At 36.9% G+C, this 19,089-nt stretch overlaps 1 protein-coding gene across 1 annotated transcript in view; it reads right to left on the bottom strand.

The window, feature by feature from the left end:
- Positions 1 to 3,886: 3,886 nt before the first annotated feature.
- Positions 3,887 to 19,089, bottom strand: part of pdgfc (platelet derived growth factor c) — a 47,821-nt gene continuing 32,618 nt past the window's right edge. Inside the window, exons 3-6 of the mRNA XM_085469194.1 lie at positions 15,965 to 16,145; positions 6,210 to 6,417; positions 5,851 to 6,071; positions 3,887 to 4,771 (exon numbers count right to left, since the gene is read on the bottom strand). Of these exons, the coding sequence (XP_085325320.1) occupies positions 4,658 to 4,771; positions 5,851 to 6,071; positions 6,210 to 6,417; positions 15,965 to 16,145 (724 nt within the window). The 3' untranslated portion in view covers positions 3,887 to 4,657. The remainder of the gene's footprint in view (positions 4,772 to 5,850; positions 6,072 to 6,209; positions 6,418 to 15,964; positions 16,146 to 19,089) is intronic.

The raw sequence follows: 19,089 nt of genomic DNA on the forward strand, positions 1-19,089 counted from the left end.
CAGGATTTTGAATTCTGGATTTAACAGGAAGCCACTGAAGGGAGCCAGTCCAGCCTAGAAGTAATAAATGCATGAACTAGTTTTTCAATGTCAATTAGTTTAATTAGTAAACTATAAAGATACAATACTAGTTGTATTTGCAGCATTTTCATTCTTTGTGCAAAGCCACCCAGCTTCTGTGTCTACCTATTTGTGTGGCTGCCTTCTTTACAGATTGGACTGGAGCTGGGACGTGCAGCAGGCACACTTGCAACGCCTGAGAAGTTTGGTTTAGGTCATAGAACTAAGTTCGTTCTTGGAGCTCAGTTACTGAACACTTAGTTTTGCTTGGTTGCTGGACCGCACACATTGCTGCAGTTGTTTTCCAACTAATGCGCTTTTTTCTACATGAATAACTTTAAAGATTACACCAGCCGCTGCTTGTTTGAGTTCTTTTATTATACCTTCATTCTACCACCATATTTAACATAGCGTCGCTGAGGACCCCAAAAACAGTTTATTGTAAAAGGAAAATAGTAAAACCTTTTTTTTTCTTGCAGCACCATTAGTTATATAATATCTGTCATGTAAGGACAAAAAATAGATTATTATTATTAATTCGGCAAGTTACAAAAATGCTTTTTTTCTTTAATGCAACTTGTAGTTTTTATCCAAAAAAACAATCCACTTTTACTTAATAGCTAATCGACCATCTTTTAACTCTTAATCCCTTAGTTTTCAGTCATTTCAAGTAAACATGATTTATATTGTGTTTATATGACAAAACTAATTAGTGTAATTTTGACCCCAATATAAAATAACTGAAATAAATAACTAGCCAGCCCAGAAACACAATCTTCTTTCTATCCTTGGTCTGTCCTGAAATCTCGTGAAACACCTCACCTACTGTAGGAGGTGTCCAAGAAGGATCCTGGCCAGATTTCCCTACCGCCATAGCCCCCATGTCTGCATGGGGTCTTTTCCAGGACTCCAGACTCCTCCCACAATTCAAAGACACGCATCTTTGGTTAGTTGCTGATTCTAAATTTGCTTTAATTGTGAATGTAAGTGTGAATGTTTGTCTGTCTCTGTGTTAGTCCTATGATAGAATGACATCTTGCACAGGGTGTATTCTGCCTCTCGCCCTGTGACAGCTGGGATAGGCTCCAGCCGTACTGGGGCACAGAATTTGATACGTGGAAGAAAATGATTGGATGGATGACTATATATGTTTTATGTCTCCAACCAAAACATGATTGATGATGTGAGCAGTAGAACCTGATGGGTTATAGAAACTCTTCACACAATTATTAGGGACATCTGTGAAGAAATTAATTGAGGGATAGTTTATTATGTTCCTGTGCTTATTTGGAGGAATGTGTACGAGGTTTAATCTTTTCATCTATTGAGGCATGCATAGGCAAGGTCAAAACTGCAGTTTATTAGAGGTTAACAGGATTTTTCAAATACGTCTTTGAAATATTTGAGCTGAATGTCTTGTGTTGCAAAGAGCATTCATTTACAGGCAGAAAGAGAATGTCCTTGTGCTTCAACCTTTGGTCTGAGTAATTCCAAAAGCTTCTGCAGAATCATATACTATTATCACCTTTATTGCCATGAATCACTGATGTTGAATTTTCTGTGGACCGCAGAGTGTCTGCAGTTACAGCACAATACTTTCCAAGGTTTTTACTTTTTAAGCTACAGAATATTTAAAAAGTCCTAAATTGGAACACAGAATAAGCGTTTGTTTTACAATTGGTTAACTGCCCAAAAAATATTATGCTATGATGATGAGGTCTAGCCTGACTCAGGCTGCTTTGATTTCATAAAAATATGGCAAAAGGCAGAAAGGCACGTGGGTGAAGGGCGGAAGTGCTAGATTTAAACTGTACACATCCACTCACTCATATAAACACAACAAACCTACTCCTCGTACTATATCAGATCTCGTGCCAGTGCAATGAGGTTTCCTTTGCAAAGAAGCACTGCATCAACAAAGAAAGACAATCTGTTTAATATTATAAAAGCCACACTGGGAGCTGGCGGGTTTGTGCAGTAGCATCTGGCGTCACCGCAGATGCCTGCCAGGGTGCACATTAGATCAGAGTAATTGGCCAGGACAGCAGTGTGAGATGGACAAATGAGAACCTCCTCCTGGGTGACCTGATGGCCAAGGGGAGAATGAACAATACTGCTCATAGTGTGATAAAGAGCTTGTGGAGTGAAAAACACACTTCTTCAGGAAAACATACGTTCATCCTGCCAACTTTGTGTTATTGGATTAAAAAGTATACTCATACACAATCATGATTAGTGAGAAATTTGGCAAATCATGTTCTCTAAATCATTCTCTACAGTGTAATTCCAACCTACTATTTACTCATTTGTATACAATATTTGCACGACTATTGCCAATAGTCACAAGATATTATAGTAAACCACGGTAAAGTGTTTGATTTAGCAGACTTTATCTAGACTTCCATATAAATTATTATTTAATAAATTCAGGGTTTAAATGCATCAGTTTATATTCCATTATAAGATTTCAACAGGAACTGGTTTTCTAAATAGGCTTTGGGATATTCTTTACACTTATCCATCGATGGGTAAAGGCCAGATTTACTAAATAGGACAAAATAGCATGTGCACACGATCCCCGCATAGGTGTGGTTCGTTTTACATGTAATGTTTTTTAAACACAGGCAATTCAATTCAGTATCTGGCACAAAAAATGAGACATGCTTTTTTTTCCTGGCACAGTTAGCAGTAAATTGCGTGTTACAAGCATTAGTAAATCACACTTAGTGTTAATATTTTCCTCTCTCTATCTTTTTTGACTTGAGAAAAGAACTCCCAGAAACACATATGCACCTGGGCCAATCGCAAACATGTCTGAGTTCCCACCTGTTACGTGCAATACTGTCACTGTGCTCTCACTGTAAATACCAAGAGTACTTCAAACCCAGTTTGAACTGGCACAACATGTATATCTGACCCTAAATTTAGTGGAATGTTAACTGAAATTTGGACGTGAATAAATATAATGCTTCATTTTGGGTTACCAAAACATTTAGTGGATTGCCTGGCATTATTATTCACCTTGATGTGCATCAGAAGTAAACCAAAGTTTGTGCTGAGAAAAATTCACTGAATAATATAATACGTCACACTTTTCTATTTCATAAATGGGACTCGCTGTTTACATTATGTGGCAAAATTGTTCATCCATCCATTCACTTCCGCTTATCCTTTTCAGGGTTGCAGGGGGCGCTGGAGGCTATCCCAGATGTCTTAGGGCCAGAGTCAGGGTACACACTAGACAGGTCGTCAGTCTGTTGCAGGGCTAACACATATATACAGACAACCATTCGCACTCATATTCACACCTATGGGCACTTTAGAGTTTCCAATTAACCCATCCCCACTTTAGTGGGGCAAAATTGTTCATTTTTTATTTTTTGTGAAAACATTTTAGAAACTAAACATTTACTTTCATGGTTACAATAATATCGGTGGATGATGATTTTCATAAGTATGTGTGCCTTTGTTTTTTGGAGTTTTGTACTATATTCATATCAGTGGTTGGATCAAAGTTTCCAATCCCAAGTACTACATATTCTGTTAGAAATGGAAGAATTTATTTTTGCTTTCCAATACTATAAAATACACAAACAGTTGTAGCAAAAGTAGAGATAAATAATATTGGCATACAGAAAAATGAAAAAAAAAAAACATCCACAAGAAAATCAAAATGTAAAAATTACAAACAGAGAGGAGGCTAGTAAACAGGAAATATGTAGCACACAAGTCATCTTGGACCTAAATTCCCTTTCCTTAAACAAATAAATACTTATTGTGAACAATCTCAAATGTTGAAAAAAAAAATGGTTTGACGCCAGGCATGTCTTGAGCAAGCAGATTTAATATTGCTGAGATGGATCAAATGAAGACTTAAAAAAGGAGTTCTAACTGATTCTGAATGTGCAACTTTGATCTTATCTTTGAAAAACTTTGGCAGAAAATGCACACTAATAAAGAAAAGAAATGTAAACAAAATATTTACACGTAATGCAGTCTCATTAGTGTTACATTTCAACTATACTGTGTTTGTACACTGCCACAGACAAACTGTGGTAAAACAAGAGGGGAGCAAAAGGAAACGGCTAAAAACCACCTTTCTTTGCCTTGATGGTAATAATAGAGGAGCCAAGGGAGCAAGGCAAGGCAGCTGGAGCCAGCTCACTTATAGATATAAAAAAGTACTTGAACAAAGAAGCTCCCATTTTTCATGACAGTATCAGCCCACACTGACTGAACTTTAAAAAAGACCTCAGGAAGAAATGGCGCAAATGCCTCAGTGTTCTTATCTCAGAAGAATGGAAGAAAATAGTCTTCAGAGCTCATAGGTAATGGTCCAGATCTGCTCCAGTGATTTTTTTTTTGGCCTTTTTAAAATGGACTCAGAGCACTCTATTGGTATTCCACAGCAGTCAAATCCATTTGGAAGATTTATTAGATTCCAGTCCGTTCTGCTTCATCCAATTAGTAAAAGGACATCAGGATAAAAGGAGAATCTTGTTAGCTTCCAGTGGTAGTGGATGAGATAGGAACAGCGGCAGAGGTTCATTTCTAACATCCGCATGCTTCCGTTGGCAGCTGTTACACATGTCTGAGGTCAGTCAGAATCATCTTTACACACGCAGGCACACTCTTCATGGTGTTCCAAGGGCACATCTGTCATGGACTTCTGGAGACCTCGTACACCACTTCGATGTTTCAACAGTAGAACCTGTTTACAAAAGAGGCCAGAAGCAGTGTTTTTAAAGCATGTTGAGTGGATAGGTTATTTAGACCTTTAACTGCTGCTTTGCAAAGTGGAACCACGGATGATGGGTGGAAATGTTTGTGTGATTTTGGTATAACAAAAAAAATCTTTGTGAAGTACATTGTAAATATCAAACCAGTCCAACCAATAATATTTTGCTTTGACATGTGTAAGACATGTTGCATGTAATGGTAAAAAAAATAAAAACCCAGATGTGTTAAAATTCTATGTTCATTGTTCATTTTGTTTTGTTTTGTTTTGAAAAATGCATGTTAAAATGTACATAAATCAGGTTTGGGTTTCAAAAAATCCTCCATTTTTGATTGAAATGCAAACACTTTTTAAGTAACATGGTATGCAAGTAGCAAACTTTGGAAGGTTAAAAAAAAAATTAGAATGTTAAAATTCACAAAATAAGAAATGGCAATCTGATTTTAACTGTCTTTGGACTGTTTCACTACAAGATCCATAAACAATGTGGTGGTTTTTCTAAAACACATATAATCGTTTGGGAGTAACTGTCAATCTTTTAAATCTGTTGTTTGAATACAAGGACAAGTTTTAAAATGTCATAGATCAGGGGAAAACAAATTACTTTTGTAAAGCTTTGTGAAGAAGTGAAAACCTTTCAAAGCTTTCAAAGTCCGTGTAACCAATTTCTGCTTGTGGCCCAGCATTTGCTGGCCTTAGAGACCACTAAGCCTTCTGTTTGTACAAACAACCTATATTACTTCCACACGCTATTAGGAGAGAAAGTAGAATCCATATTTGTATCAAAATGATAAGTAAAAGGCAAATAACAAAGGATTCTACCAAGATGATGACCAAAATAACTTTAGAAAACAGAATAGCACAAAACCAGGTTTAAAAAAATCAATATAAATCTGAATAAAACTGCAGTAATATTCACGTATTCCATAATTAAAACTATTTTTTTCTACCTCATATTGCAGGTGTTTTTCATATTATTATGTGTTCAGATAAAAACTAATAAAATGAACATCAAATGGATTTCATCATGCCATGATCAAATTGATATTTACCTCATGATATTTCTTTGTGACTCTGGCAGGAATACACTGACAGTCGTAGCAGCGGTGAGAGCAGCAGGAACAGTTTCCACCACAGCGCTTCACCAGGAGGCAGCTGGGCCAGAAAATGACATCTGTCCTTTTCAGCTCTTCACGCAGGGATACCGAGAAATTACGTGGCGTGCAGCTGTAGAGTTGAACTTCTTCCCTCAGAAGATTGAGATCAGCTCCACCTCAAATGCATCAGATGTTATTATTTCAACACAACATTTCACCAAAACATATTATTTTAATATTAATCATTTCAGTAGTGGCTCTTGGACTAAATTTACATTTAATTCATGAAAACAAACATGTTAATAATGTCCTACCTCGGGCCTTCTTACTGTGGATGAATGATTTCCCCAGCACATGCCATGTAGGTTTGTACAACTCTTCCATATCCATCTGCCATCGTTCTGGTTCCAGGTACTTCATGACCTCCTCTACAGTGCTCAGCTCCGTCACAGCCTCTGACAGCTCCTCAATATCCTGCAGGGATGGAGGGAGAACTGCAGGGGCGTTGGGCTCTGGTACACTCTGTGGGAAAACCAACAAATCAAATGAAGAGAGATGGAACAGGTGGGTCATTTGCATACTAACTGAAAAAAAGTGTTTTTTTAAATGTAAAGAGTCCAACTTGCATAGCTTTGGGTTTTGATGGAAAAAGTCTTTAAACAAGCTTTCATAATAAATACACAACTCTCTCAATAAGATGAAATGTGCCATACATAATAAGGTCAAATAATTACCTCATTACATAAACTGCCTCAAGGATACTTAAACCTCAGCCACTTTGTGTGACATTTAAAAGTTGGAAGTGTACTTTAGGTTATAAATATTAAAACAGGATAATTATAGTGAAGGAGGAATTTTGTCATTGGTGACAGGATGTTAAAAATGACCTTACTCTGCTATTGTACATTTTACATCATGATAAAATATAAAGTTTAATTTGAGTTACAGGTCATTAAACGATATGGTGAACTGGACTTGAGTTAAGCTGAAAATCATAACATCGTACTGTAGCAGGGGCTCAAACTAATATTTCGATTAACAGTGACTACAGTCTCTGAGGATCACAGACACATGCAGGGATTTCCACACTGGGCCAAACTGAAGGCATTCGCTTACATTTGACAGAAACATACTGAAGACTGAAATTTCAGTCTGTAAATAAAAATGAAAATGAGAATTTGTCATACATGACAAACGTGATAACAAATTCAACATTTAAAAAACTGACCATGCAATGAGTAATGCAATAGTATAATTATAATTTAATTATTTAAAAATAATACACATTTTTTTATATTAGTCCCCCTCGCCGATGCAAAAAAACAAACAAATCGGAATTAATGAGAGACATTTTTTAAGCTGCCAAATGAGATCGCATCTTTGCCACCTCCTTTGATCACTTTCCATTCCAACATTTATCTCTGTAGATTTGGTTGGCAACAGTATTATTTGTTTCAAGCTCTGAACTCTCTAGTGAGATACAGCAAGCAGTCACAGAGAAGATTGATACCTGGTGTGTTACTCTTCCCACGAGAGAAGGAGCTAATCTGTTAGACCTTTCAGTCTTGTGATGGTGCAACATGTCAGCTCACTGGTCTCTCTAATATTACGTGACTGACAGGTAGAAGGAAACATTGTGACACAACAACAGCAACATAAAAAAAGCTTGAAAACACTAAAAATGTTGCCTTTTGGCAGCTGTGTTTTAAGGGAATAAATGAGAGGACCGAATGAAGAGTGGCAGTTTTTCTCATTGGTACTAACATTGTAAAGATAAACATTGTAAAATAAATGTTTTACCTAGCTGATAATATGAATACATGTATGTAGAGTAACTATAATGCGCGTCAGCTGACTGCTGAAGCATACGAAGACAGCAGGATTAAGATGCATACTTCTGTAAATTGGACTAGACACAAAGGTAATTAAAAGTTTAAAAAAATATAGAAAGATCTTCATAGTGAATGAAAAGGTAGAACGCCAACAACACTAATAAGATTTATTGGCATCGTAAGTGTGCTCAAAATCCAAGCCCCCTGGCAATGACTTTAAAATGAGATGCCAGTGGTTTGACATGGCTGCACCACAGGCTGGAAAAATACAGCTGATGCACAGCTGTGTTCACGCCACAGATATGACTCATGCTAATGAGGTTTCCTTTATAACCACTGAGCATATCTTTGGTTTATTTGGCACCAACTGAGATACACAATCACAAATGTGAAAGAATTATTTATAGGAAAAAAAATGGTCATATAGCACCATACGTATGAGTGATGCAGCTGTATTTCCAGACAACAGAGAGAATCTGTGATTCTTATTAGTTGAGCCTTGGCAGTGGCTAACTGTATGGACTGGAAGCCATTAACAGCTTGTGAATGTCGATGGTGCAACACTCCCCCAATTAGCAACACTCTGCAAGCTCAGCGTCAGATAGAGAAGCCAAGCAATCCTTCAGAGACACATCAAGATGGTGTGAATAAAGCTATAAGTAGCAGATGAGGGAGCCAATTTAAGGGAATTCAGGAACAAAGTCCTTACATGGACCACCAAAACTGAATTCAGAGCAGTGTCTGTGTGTCAGGTGTAAGACATAGATGTATGAACAGTTATGATATATTCTGTAACGCTTTTTCAGGGTCAAATAAACTAATTAACTATAGAAACAATGCACACATGTTCCATATTAGATGAAGTTCCTCAAGGGCGTTTTAGTAGTTGTAGCTAATGTATAATTAAGATTTATCATGTAAGAGTTTTAACTTTCTGTGTAAAAAAAATAACCAGTTGCTTCACAAGGTCTTCATTAGTTGTCATTTTGTGATAAATGAACATCTAAAACACAAATGGCTAAAACAAAGTGAGTAAAGCAGTATTCAGCAAAGGCTTTGAGCTCGTTTTTTCCCTCTTTCCAAAACCTTCCTTTTCATAAAGTTTATAGTTAGGGCTCAGTGTGAATCATCTGTTGGTTATGTAGACAGGCTGCTGGGGGACTTCCCACGATGTACTGTGCATTCTTCCCCACTCAACTCTTTTCATACTCCAAGCATTTTTATGCCACTACTGAATGTCTTTAATAGATTGTGTCTTGTCCTTGTCTAGACTCTTGTCTTTGCCCTCACCCTATCAACTGGTCACAGCAGATGGCTGCCCCTCTATGAGCCTTCCTGTTAAGAGGAAGTTCCTCCTTCTCAGTGTCACCAAGCGCTTATTCACAGGGGACAGTCTGAATGTTAGGATTTGCTATTTTTTAAACTTTTGTCCCTGTGTTTACTTTACAATATAAAGGCCCTTGATGGCCTGTTATTATGAATTAGGGCTATATAGACAAAACTGAATTGACTGACTTAGTAATAGAAAGCACAAGACATAAATATTAAACTGTAAGACACTTTGCGGTGACACGACAGAATGACTAAACATTTGGCTAAAATCACAATTTTTAACTTTTATTAAGTGTTTTTAATAGACCAGACTGGTATCTATGATTTTGTTTTGTCTACCTTAGCAACTCTTATTATCTTCCATTTATATCTTTTATGAAATAAATAAATAATAAATGCTGAGCCAGCAGCCCAAGGCACACTAGACAATTCTGCATATTAAGCACAGACATTGTGGAGTCTTCTGTCCTCAAACCAAACTGAAGTACATGCAGTTTCGAATCTTATATAAGTTGAAGCACACAGAGACAGCATCCTAAAATGGTATTGCCCAACTTGCAGTCAAGGCCACTTGGGCAGTGAGCTGAGTGCATGTTTCAAAAAATATCACTTGCTTTTGAAAGGCTGAAACTGTTTATTCAGAAGATTTTAAAGTGCTTCTTATCACTACCAAAGCCTCTAAACCCCCTTACCCCGAAGAAGAACTTTGTTCTCAAGCAGTGATTTCCTTGTTTCTGAGTCTCTTTGTTCTCATAAAGCACAACCACACGTTCTTATTTCTGGTATCTAAAATGACAGGTTCAACTAACTATGTTGAGATGACAATTCTGAAATAGCTTTTTGAAATAGCTCTGAAAAACAATATCTTCTCATTCACATGGATTTGAAAACCACTTCCTTGCACAAGAGGACTTTGAGTAAGCAACTTGGTTTGTTGTGCGTGAAAAAAGTGTTTTTTGCTCGCACTATATGCCACACACTGCAATTGAGGTTGCCGTAAAAACAAACCTTAGTTTCATCATGCCAACGGTAAAGCTCCTGTATGACTTTGCCAGTCATTTTCATTCTCTTTAGGAAAGACTTGCATTCTTTACCTGCTCCATTAGCTTCTATTCAAGTCTTCATGTTTACAATTAGACAGTTTTATATGATTAGTGTAGTTTGCTGCTATTCAGACAAGCATAAGGCACATAGATCCTGAGTGTGTAAAACTCTTTTCAATCCATTTAAATAAACAAAGGTGGTAGGATGATGTTTCCTTTCAAAGTAACAGTGCAGTTTAATTGGGGACTGAGACCTCACAGACACAATGATGTATGTTTTGTTTGTCCCTGTAACCCGCAGTGCACACCACTCAACACCGCTTATGCCCTATTCAACAGCCTCCTTCTCCTTCTGTGTTTTAACAACCTCTTTGCCTCAGCCTTTTTGCTTTTTCTAAAATTTCTTCCTGTGAATTACAGGCTGGGTCTTATTTTTTCCCCCTTTCATTCCATGGAAGTGGTGGGGAGGAATTATTGCTTGTTTAAATATATACTAAAGTACTGGCCCCTGCATGGCATGAGGTTCCAGTAGCTGCTGGTTGACCACAGAGGAAACAGAGTGCTGCTGTTCTTGTGTGCTCCTCCTCTGTCAGAGGAAGGTTCAAAGGGAAGGCAGACCGAACGTGCGGAGGCCAAACTTCCTTTTCCCCATCATGGTTTCCGCACCTTCTAGAGTTGGAACATGAAGGAAAAACTTGGTCTCTGTTTCATCAAACAGTTTATGGAAAGGAACTGAACACCGGAGAATAATGTCAATCTGCTATTAAGGGATTAAGTTTAAGTTCAAACTTCTCAAATACCTGCTGTTTCGTGAAGTACTCTTTCTTTTCCAATTAAAATGTTTTATGAAATGTCACATATATTTAGGCGTTGTGTTGCTCTTAACTGTTATTTATGCTTTATTTAGGATGGTTCTCTCAACTATGAACTGCTCATTCTTCACTTTTAACTTCTGTGTATAGATGCATAAATGCATGTTAATAATATTAGAGAAAACAAGTAGGTAAATAAATCTAATGCTAAAATAGGTATGGCTTCAACATGGCTGATGAAGGAGATCCAGTTTAGGTGCCACAATGTAAAAATGTGTCTGAAAATAGCAACTTTAACACTGTCGCTGCAAAACTGTGACATTCTGCTATGACTGACCCATAAATCAGAGAGTGCTTTGCTTAAATCGGTGAAAACCTTCCTTAACACTTGAATGAAAGATGTAATGAAAGATGTTGAGCAAGTTTTATGTAAAAACAGAGAGGAAATGATGGATGATAAAGAAAGGCAAAAGTCAACATCTGAACATGATACAATTTTTTACGAGAATTATAGATGAACTCAGATGAATCAAAGCACCAAGCCTTTAAATTCCACTGATGTATGTCCACCATTACTTTTGGCCTTCCACTTGTTGAAAGGTAAAATTGTTTGGAGAGATAAATCTAAATCTCTCTGAGTGGTTACACTGCGAAACAGCAGGTCTTTGGGAATTTCTGTTGTATCCTTGTTAATGTGGAGTACAAGAGGAATGAGAACAAGAGGAAAGGGTCAGGGGTAATCAAGGAAGAACATTGAAACCAGCAGGATACAGTGACTGTGCTTCATAGTAAGTTAAGCTTCTGTGATAATGATAATGATAATGACTGTTCTTTTTTGGTTCAGATGTTCAGCCTGCATGGCAAGGATTCTGCTCATGATTATGTTGTTGTTGTAGTAACTAGAGTACACTACAGTACAAAAAAATCCTCTTTTTGATAGATGCCAAATGCAATGTGCTCTAAAGGGTTTATTACAGATGGCAAGGATAACTTCTTAAAGATTCAAATAAAGCATTATTTTAATAATAATTCCCATTAACATTGATACACTTCAATGATTTATTTTCGTCTAAAAGCCAAGGTTATAATATATCGACAGAATTCATGGAGAAATAAAAAAACAGAGGGATTAGATGCTTCATATAACAGCTACACCTCAGCTGCATTGTTTTGAATATTTTTAGACAAGACAATCAGTCATGTAGAGAACCAGTCCACCTGCAACACCAGCTGTAATATCAAAATTTACTGTTTATTAGTTTTATTTAAAAATTAAAAATTAATGATAATATTTTGTTATTTTCTGGAACTTGCCCTACCTCTTTCTAGGTGCATATACTTTGTAAATATGTGTAATTTGTTTATTTAACAGTATAATGTTTGATTATAATACTCTGATTGACTCCATATTTAACACATTTGCCTAACACGTGGAGGATCCCCAGCATAAGACTAGGAGGAGACACAAATCCCTGGGAGGTTTGTGTCAAGAAGGGCATCCAGCATAAAAAGCTATGCCAAATCAAACATGTGTCTCCGTTGTGGTAACCCCTTTCAAATAAGGATGCAGGCAAAGGAAGCTTTATTTGCCAGTTTCTCCTGCAAGTTAAATACCTTCCCTGTTTCACTTCTTGGTGGTTTCTACTTTATTGTCAGACACTATTTGAAATATTGTGTGTGCCTGCATAGACCGTGTGTTATACTACAATTTGTAATTATGAGCTCAAACAGACATTAGAGACTCTATTCTTGGACTACATCGCTCAGCATCTAATGACTCAGTTTCCAATATTTTGTGGCTTTTAGCATTTGGCTATCAGGCTAATGGATATCTTTGCAAAGCGTCCTAGCCTGTGTATCAGTCAACTTTTTTGTCTGACTAAAAATAACAAATGCAATTGTAAAAGGACAATAAAGCATTGAATTGACGACATGTGATAGTTCAGCATTTCATTTCTGCAATCCACACATACAGTACTGTTTAACTGCATGCAGCCAAAGCCTACTTGCATGTGATTCATCAGTACTTCTTGAAATACAGCATGGGAACTTGGAAGCAAAAACTGAAAAGCTTCTAGTAACAAAAATCTCATTCTTTGTATATAGATATTCACAGATTATTCATAAAGAGATATAGTTCAATACCCCCCCCCCCAAAAAAAACCCCAAACAAAACAAAAACAAAAAAAACCTCACAGTACTCATTCTCTTGTTCAAATAAGAAAGTAATACAAAACACATTTACTTCATACTTCCTTCTGCTGCAAACATTTTTTCATTAAATCTTTCCTTATAATAGCATCTCATTGGGTTCATATTGGTTAAAGCCTGACCTTGCTTGTGGCCCTGCTGCAGTCTACTGATACAAAAACAGTAATTTGATTTACTGACTCTAACACTGGAAGATAATATATAAGTAATGAATACCTTTCATCTTCTAACTTATCTGTTTAACTGTTTTTGTGATACAGCTTTGAGGTTTGCATGACACTCTGCATGTGTTCAGAGTGACGGTAAATCATTTGGTGGTTCATGCTGCTATCAGCAATGCTATTCTGGGCTTTAATGGTGATGAAAGAATGCAATAATATTGTGAATTAAGACCAAAAGACCAACAACTCTGAAGCACAAAGAAATTAAAACAGTGAATATAAAGCCATTTCAGAAACCTCCGTCGCATATTTGTGCTACAGGCCATCAGGGATTAATGAAGAGTAAAACTGTTGACTTAAACTAGCTTGAACAGAACTAAAACATGACAGGTTAAAACATGGATCTGGGACAAATGGATTTTCTGTGTTTGTGTGTGGTCTACATGTCAAGACCAAAAAAAAAAGGAGCAAGAGAATGACTAATGGGAAGAGGACAGACGAAGACATAGAAGAGTAGCTATACAGAGACACAAAAGTATGTACTAATAATTTTTCAGATATTATTGATATCAGAAATGCTCTAGTGGCCAGTGACCTTCTGGCAAGAATATAACTGGCTAATCTTGCTGGTTTTTAAACTTCTGCATTACATTGCTCATCATTTTAAAGAATTAAAACGGTCACTTAATTACTTAAATTTAAATTTAATCACACCACATGAGCTACACAAGGTCAGAAGTTTATTATAGCCCTTTCTGTTTCATTCCTTAATCAGCCTTTAGTAGGTGAGCAGTTATGATGGGAACACCAACCTGAGACTATAGAGCTAATGTAGAGAGATGGTTGGGGTGGACCGGAACCCCCAAAAAACTTGGCTTAGTTACTTCTTTCAACCAGATTCTTGTAGTTTTCTTTTGGGTAAATGGGATTTAAACAATCGCAACACTGAATTTATGACCATTCCACCCACGCTGTAGAAATTTCCCTTGAATCATCGCCATAGAGCCAAGACAGAAAAACTCATGGACAGCAAACTAGAATTATCCTACCATTCGACTGATTGATCTTTAGCTTGTACTGTATCTTTTCCACAGTGTGTTTTTATACATGATCACATGCAAACCTCATGGGTACTGTTGCTGGAGCCCTTATTCATTATGAGTTCTGGCTTATGCACACACTGTAAATTACAGTGGATAAATGTCTGCCAGAAGTTTAAAAGGTGAATGGAAACAAAGATTAGGTAAGACTGGAACTAGTGATTATAGTATCTGTTACAGGCAAGAGGAACAATAGAAAACAGCAGAACAAAACAGTGTTTGGGTATCTTTGAATCAAATACATATTTCTGGTATACATACAGTACTGTGCAAAAGTTTTAGGCAGGTGTGGAAAAAATGCTGTAAGCAAAGAATGCTTTCAGAAATATAAATGATTGTTTATTGGCCCCAAATGTATTCTGCAGCAGGACAATGACCCCAATCATGCAGCCAAAGTCATTAAGAACTATTTTCAGTGTAAAGAAGAGCAAGAAGTACAGGAAGTGATGGTGCAGCCCCCACAGAGCCCTGATCTCAACATCATTGAGTGTGTCTGGGATTACATGAAGAGACAGAAGGATGTGAGGAAGCCTACATCCACAGAAGATCTGTGGTTAGTTCTCCAAGATGTTTGAAACAACCAACCAGCCGAGTTCCTTCAGAAACTGTGTGCAAGTGCAACCTTGAAGAATTGATACTGTTTTAAAGCCAAAGGGTGGTCACACCAAACACTGATTTGATTTAGATTTCTCTTTTGTTTATTCACTGCATTTTGTTGATTAGTGAAAAAAAAGACGAACATTTTTTAAAGCATTCTTTGCTTACGTCACTTTTTCCTCACCTGCCTAAAACTGTGCAAAGGCACAGTACTGTATTTGTACAAACCAATAAAGAAACACTTCATTTGAATAATACATGATGTAACAATATAAACAGAAACACAGTTGGAAAATTCAGAAATACTCAGAATATCCAGTTCCCCCCAAAAAGGGTCAGTGGACAAATTTTGAATGCAATCTTTAGTGACACTGCAACACCTCCTATGTCAGACTGAAGTGACTACATGGATATATCACGGGTTTAGAACACATTTGGCTTCGTATGGAAGAGTAAAAAACATAAAATAAAATTGAAGTTCAATTATTTCTATTTTGGCATTGCATACTTCAGTATTTCAGGATCCATGATATAAGATTTATCCTTTTTTTGTTAATGTAAATTAAGATATTTTAGTGGTTTTGGTATTCATGAATGAACTTCACTGGACTTACGCCTTTGCAGCTATTGTGTATACATTGTTTTTGCTTTTGTAAAAGTGTATGTGCTATTCTGTCTTCAGTGTATCTTCATAACTAAAATAAATGACAGTACAGGTGCCAGATGTTCCAGTGTGCCTAAGCATAATTTCTCCCCAGTGATGCTTAAAACCTTGGGTACACATAAGCAGGAATGGATGATTGCAAATTAAGACCCCGTGTTATGTAACAAGCAAATTATTTTAATTGTGCTTACATGGAGAGGCACTGCTCACTGCCATGTAAATTCCCAAGATGAAGATGGCAGGAAAGAAACGCTGACAGCTAAGTGTTTACCTACTCACAATGCACATTTTATTTTAGCAGTTAATCATGCACGTACCACAGGCAGCAGGGAGTAGCGGATGCAGAATCCCGGCTCAGAGGGAAAATACTCATCGGAGATGAAGCGAATAGTGATCTGGCTTCCCTTGGAAATGTGACCACCTGGGAGCGATTGTGACCCACACCAGCGACCCAGGATTGTCTTCTCAGTCGGATCTTCTATTTCCACAAAGTCGTACCTGGCACAGTGAACAGAGAAAGGGCAGGACATGTTTTTGGTGTCTTAGATATGATTTGTTAATAGAACCAATCCAGCTATTGCTGGTGCTGTAGCTGGAAATCTGAACTTAGAGTTGAGCCTGTTATCTTTAATTGTGTTCTTGCCTCATTATTAGTCTGTCAGCTCCTTTAAGACTCCCATTGGCACGGTCGTTCTGAAGGTGAGATTGTTAATAAAGCTGCAAGGGCAATAAAGATTTAACCTCATTTAAAAAAAGAATACAAAAATAAATATCTGTAACAGCAGGGTAGCTGCATGAGATGAGATCTCTATTATTTACAGCCCGAGTTAAATGGATAAAAATAAACTGGAAATCACTAGTGCATTGCGGTCAAATCTCAAGTTGAAGAATCTAAGGATAGTGCAGCATAAGCAGCTGTTACTTTTGGCGATTAATGACCAATGATGCGGTCTTTTGACAGGCCTATTACACCACATGTCATTGAAATATAGTTTTTAATTAAACATTGTTGACTGCACAAGAGACCCAGGCCTCTTTAATTGTACTCCAAAACAAATTTCCAGTAGCAAAGTAAAAACTTTACTTTCACATTGTTTTGTTGTATTGGAGATAGCATCTTGTGGAGAAAACCACAACCTTGCCAAGCAGAGGAAAAAACTGTCAGCCCTAAAAAATACAACCTGGGGTTAAATTCTGATATAAGGCCCTTAGCTTTATTAAATATTAGATTTCCACTTTGTCAAAGGATTGTTTTACACTCCACACCTGTTAAGTCACTAGAAAGACAATGCTGCTTCTTGCTAGCTATAGTTAGCAAAGGCACCACAGACATATGCTTCTCATAGCTTTCTGAATTATCCACCTATCCTAGTATGTCCGCTGTCTGTCTGTCTGTCTATTACTTCCCTGCTTGCCATTATATTTTTTTCAAATCTAACATTAAACCACTTTTATCACCTCTTGTAATCTGTAACTGTAACATTTTGCTTTATTGACATGCATATCCTACCTGATGTTATCTGTTTTTTTCTCTTTGAATGTATGTGTGACTAAAGAATGTATCACTTGATCAAAAGCACTGTTTCCTTGTCGTCATTTGAGTTTTCTTTGTAGAGAGATCTCACAGAAGTCTTGTGGCATATTGCTTATAGATTTACTTAGTACAACCTAAGAATGACTTTTAGATTTTTGACTTATCAGTTACAAAATGATTGGTAAGCACACAAGTACTGTTTCAGTATCCCAATCACTCCTCAAATGGCACTTCGGGTCTTTAAGCTGAGTGACTCCTGTAGTTGCAAAAAAACCCTGCAAAATGTCCTTCTGCTCCCATGTTGTGTGACTTTACTAAGTTTCTGATCATCATATTAATATGATTAGTTCTTTAGATATTTTAAAATCACCTTTAATGTGTCATGATGTTCATAGAGTTATAAAGGCAGATAAACAGGGATACCAGCTTAAAAATTATGACTTGACAACTGATTAGCAAATGGTTGAACAGTGTCCCTCGGTTTCTTGGTCAGATTTGACACATTCAGCCAATCTCTGATTACAAATATCTTAGAGTGCAACACTGCAAATATCCAACTTGTACCCTCGTGATAGGTCTTAACTGATCTTTGGGTGATGTCATGATGACTACATCCATCTTTTATATGCAGTTTTATACTCTAGTTCTGGGATTGTTGTCTTTAGTGGTGCATTCCATCAGATTGAAGATTTTAAGTATTTTTTAATGAAAAGTACAAATATATATTGGTTTCTTAAAAATCTATATTTTTTATTTTTGACTTCCATTATGGTCAGTAATGAACATTTTCAGTAATATATTAATATAGTATAATATAACATATATTACACTATAATATATTATAATATATATATTACTGGATTTTAAAATGAAAAAAATCACAGTCAACATAAACTATAGTATTTAGTATTTAGTATTTAGTATTTATTTATTTATTGTCATTGTCAAGAACAATGAAATTGCGTTTGGGGCTTCCATACAACCCCAAAAAAAGAAGAAAATAATAAATACCCCTTAAAACCCAAGTGTACATATTTAACCCAGTGTGACTCCAATGCAATAAGACAATCCTTAGCAATAATGTTCGTAGAAATTCAGACAAAGACCTGAGAAACATGACAAAATACAACAATGCAACCCATTCAATATTATTGTACTGTGAGATATGATATCAGATATGATAGTTATCTATTTAAGAAAGAGGGGGGGGGGGGGGGGCAGGAGGGGGAAGAGAATAAAGATATGATGCACCAATGCAGACCAGTTCATTGCTATTAAGAAGTTGGATATGGTTATTGTCCGTGAGAGGGGGGCAGAGAGTTCAGGAGCCTCACATAAATTTTAGTGTGAGAGAAAAAACAAGACTAAAAGCATCATGTCGTTTGTGGACTTGTCAGGCTTGTGAGTCTGTCTGTAATTACACGACTGTCTGTCTCCTCTGACCGCCCTGCCAATCCATAATACCAGTAAACATTATGAAGTGCAGAGACATATGGCCATGCTCCAAACTCCTTTGGTGTGCCAGTGAAAATATTGACCAATGTCAGCACTTAAGACATGTAGTTCAGGAGTTCAGCCTTTATTATTTATACCTGTGTTTAACTAGTGGCTGCACTGCATTGAATAAAGCCTTGTTTCACTGACTCTTCACAGTCTGGGATTAATCACTTTGCCATTTGCGTCAACAGGCACGCTAACCTCTCATTCAGTGCTGCCAATTCGGATATTTGGATTTCAAGGACATTGTTTACATTTGCACAGGCTTGACAGATTCAGTTCAAGCTGGTTTCAATAAAACAACATGGAGTGACATGAGCAATGCTAAAAATGGATTTTCTGTGATGTTAAATAAACTAAAGGGGTGGGAGTGTCAATACATTTACCAACTCTGTTACCTTTGATGTGGAA

This window comes from Copadichromis virginalis, linkage group LG2, assembly GCF_057382275.1.
Source record: "Copadichromis virginalis isolate Kocher_CV1m ecotype Utaka linkage group LG2, C_Virginalis_male_GT1.1, whole genome shotgun sequence".
NCBI lineage: Eukaryota > Metazoa > Chordata > Actinopteri > Cichliformes > Cichlidae > Copadichromis > Copadichromis virginalis.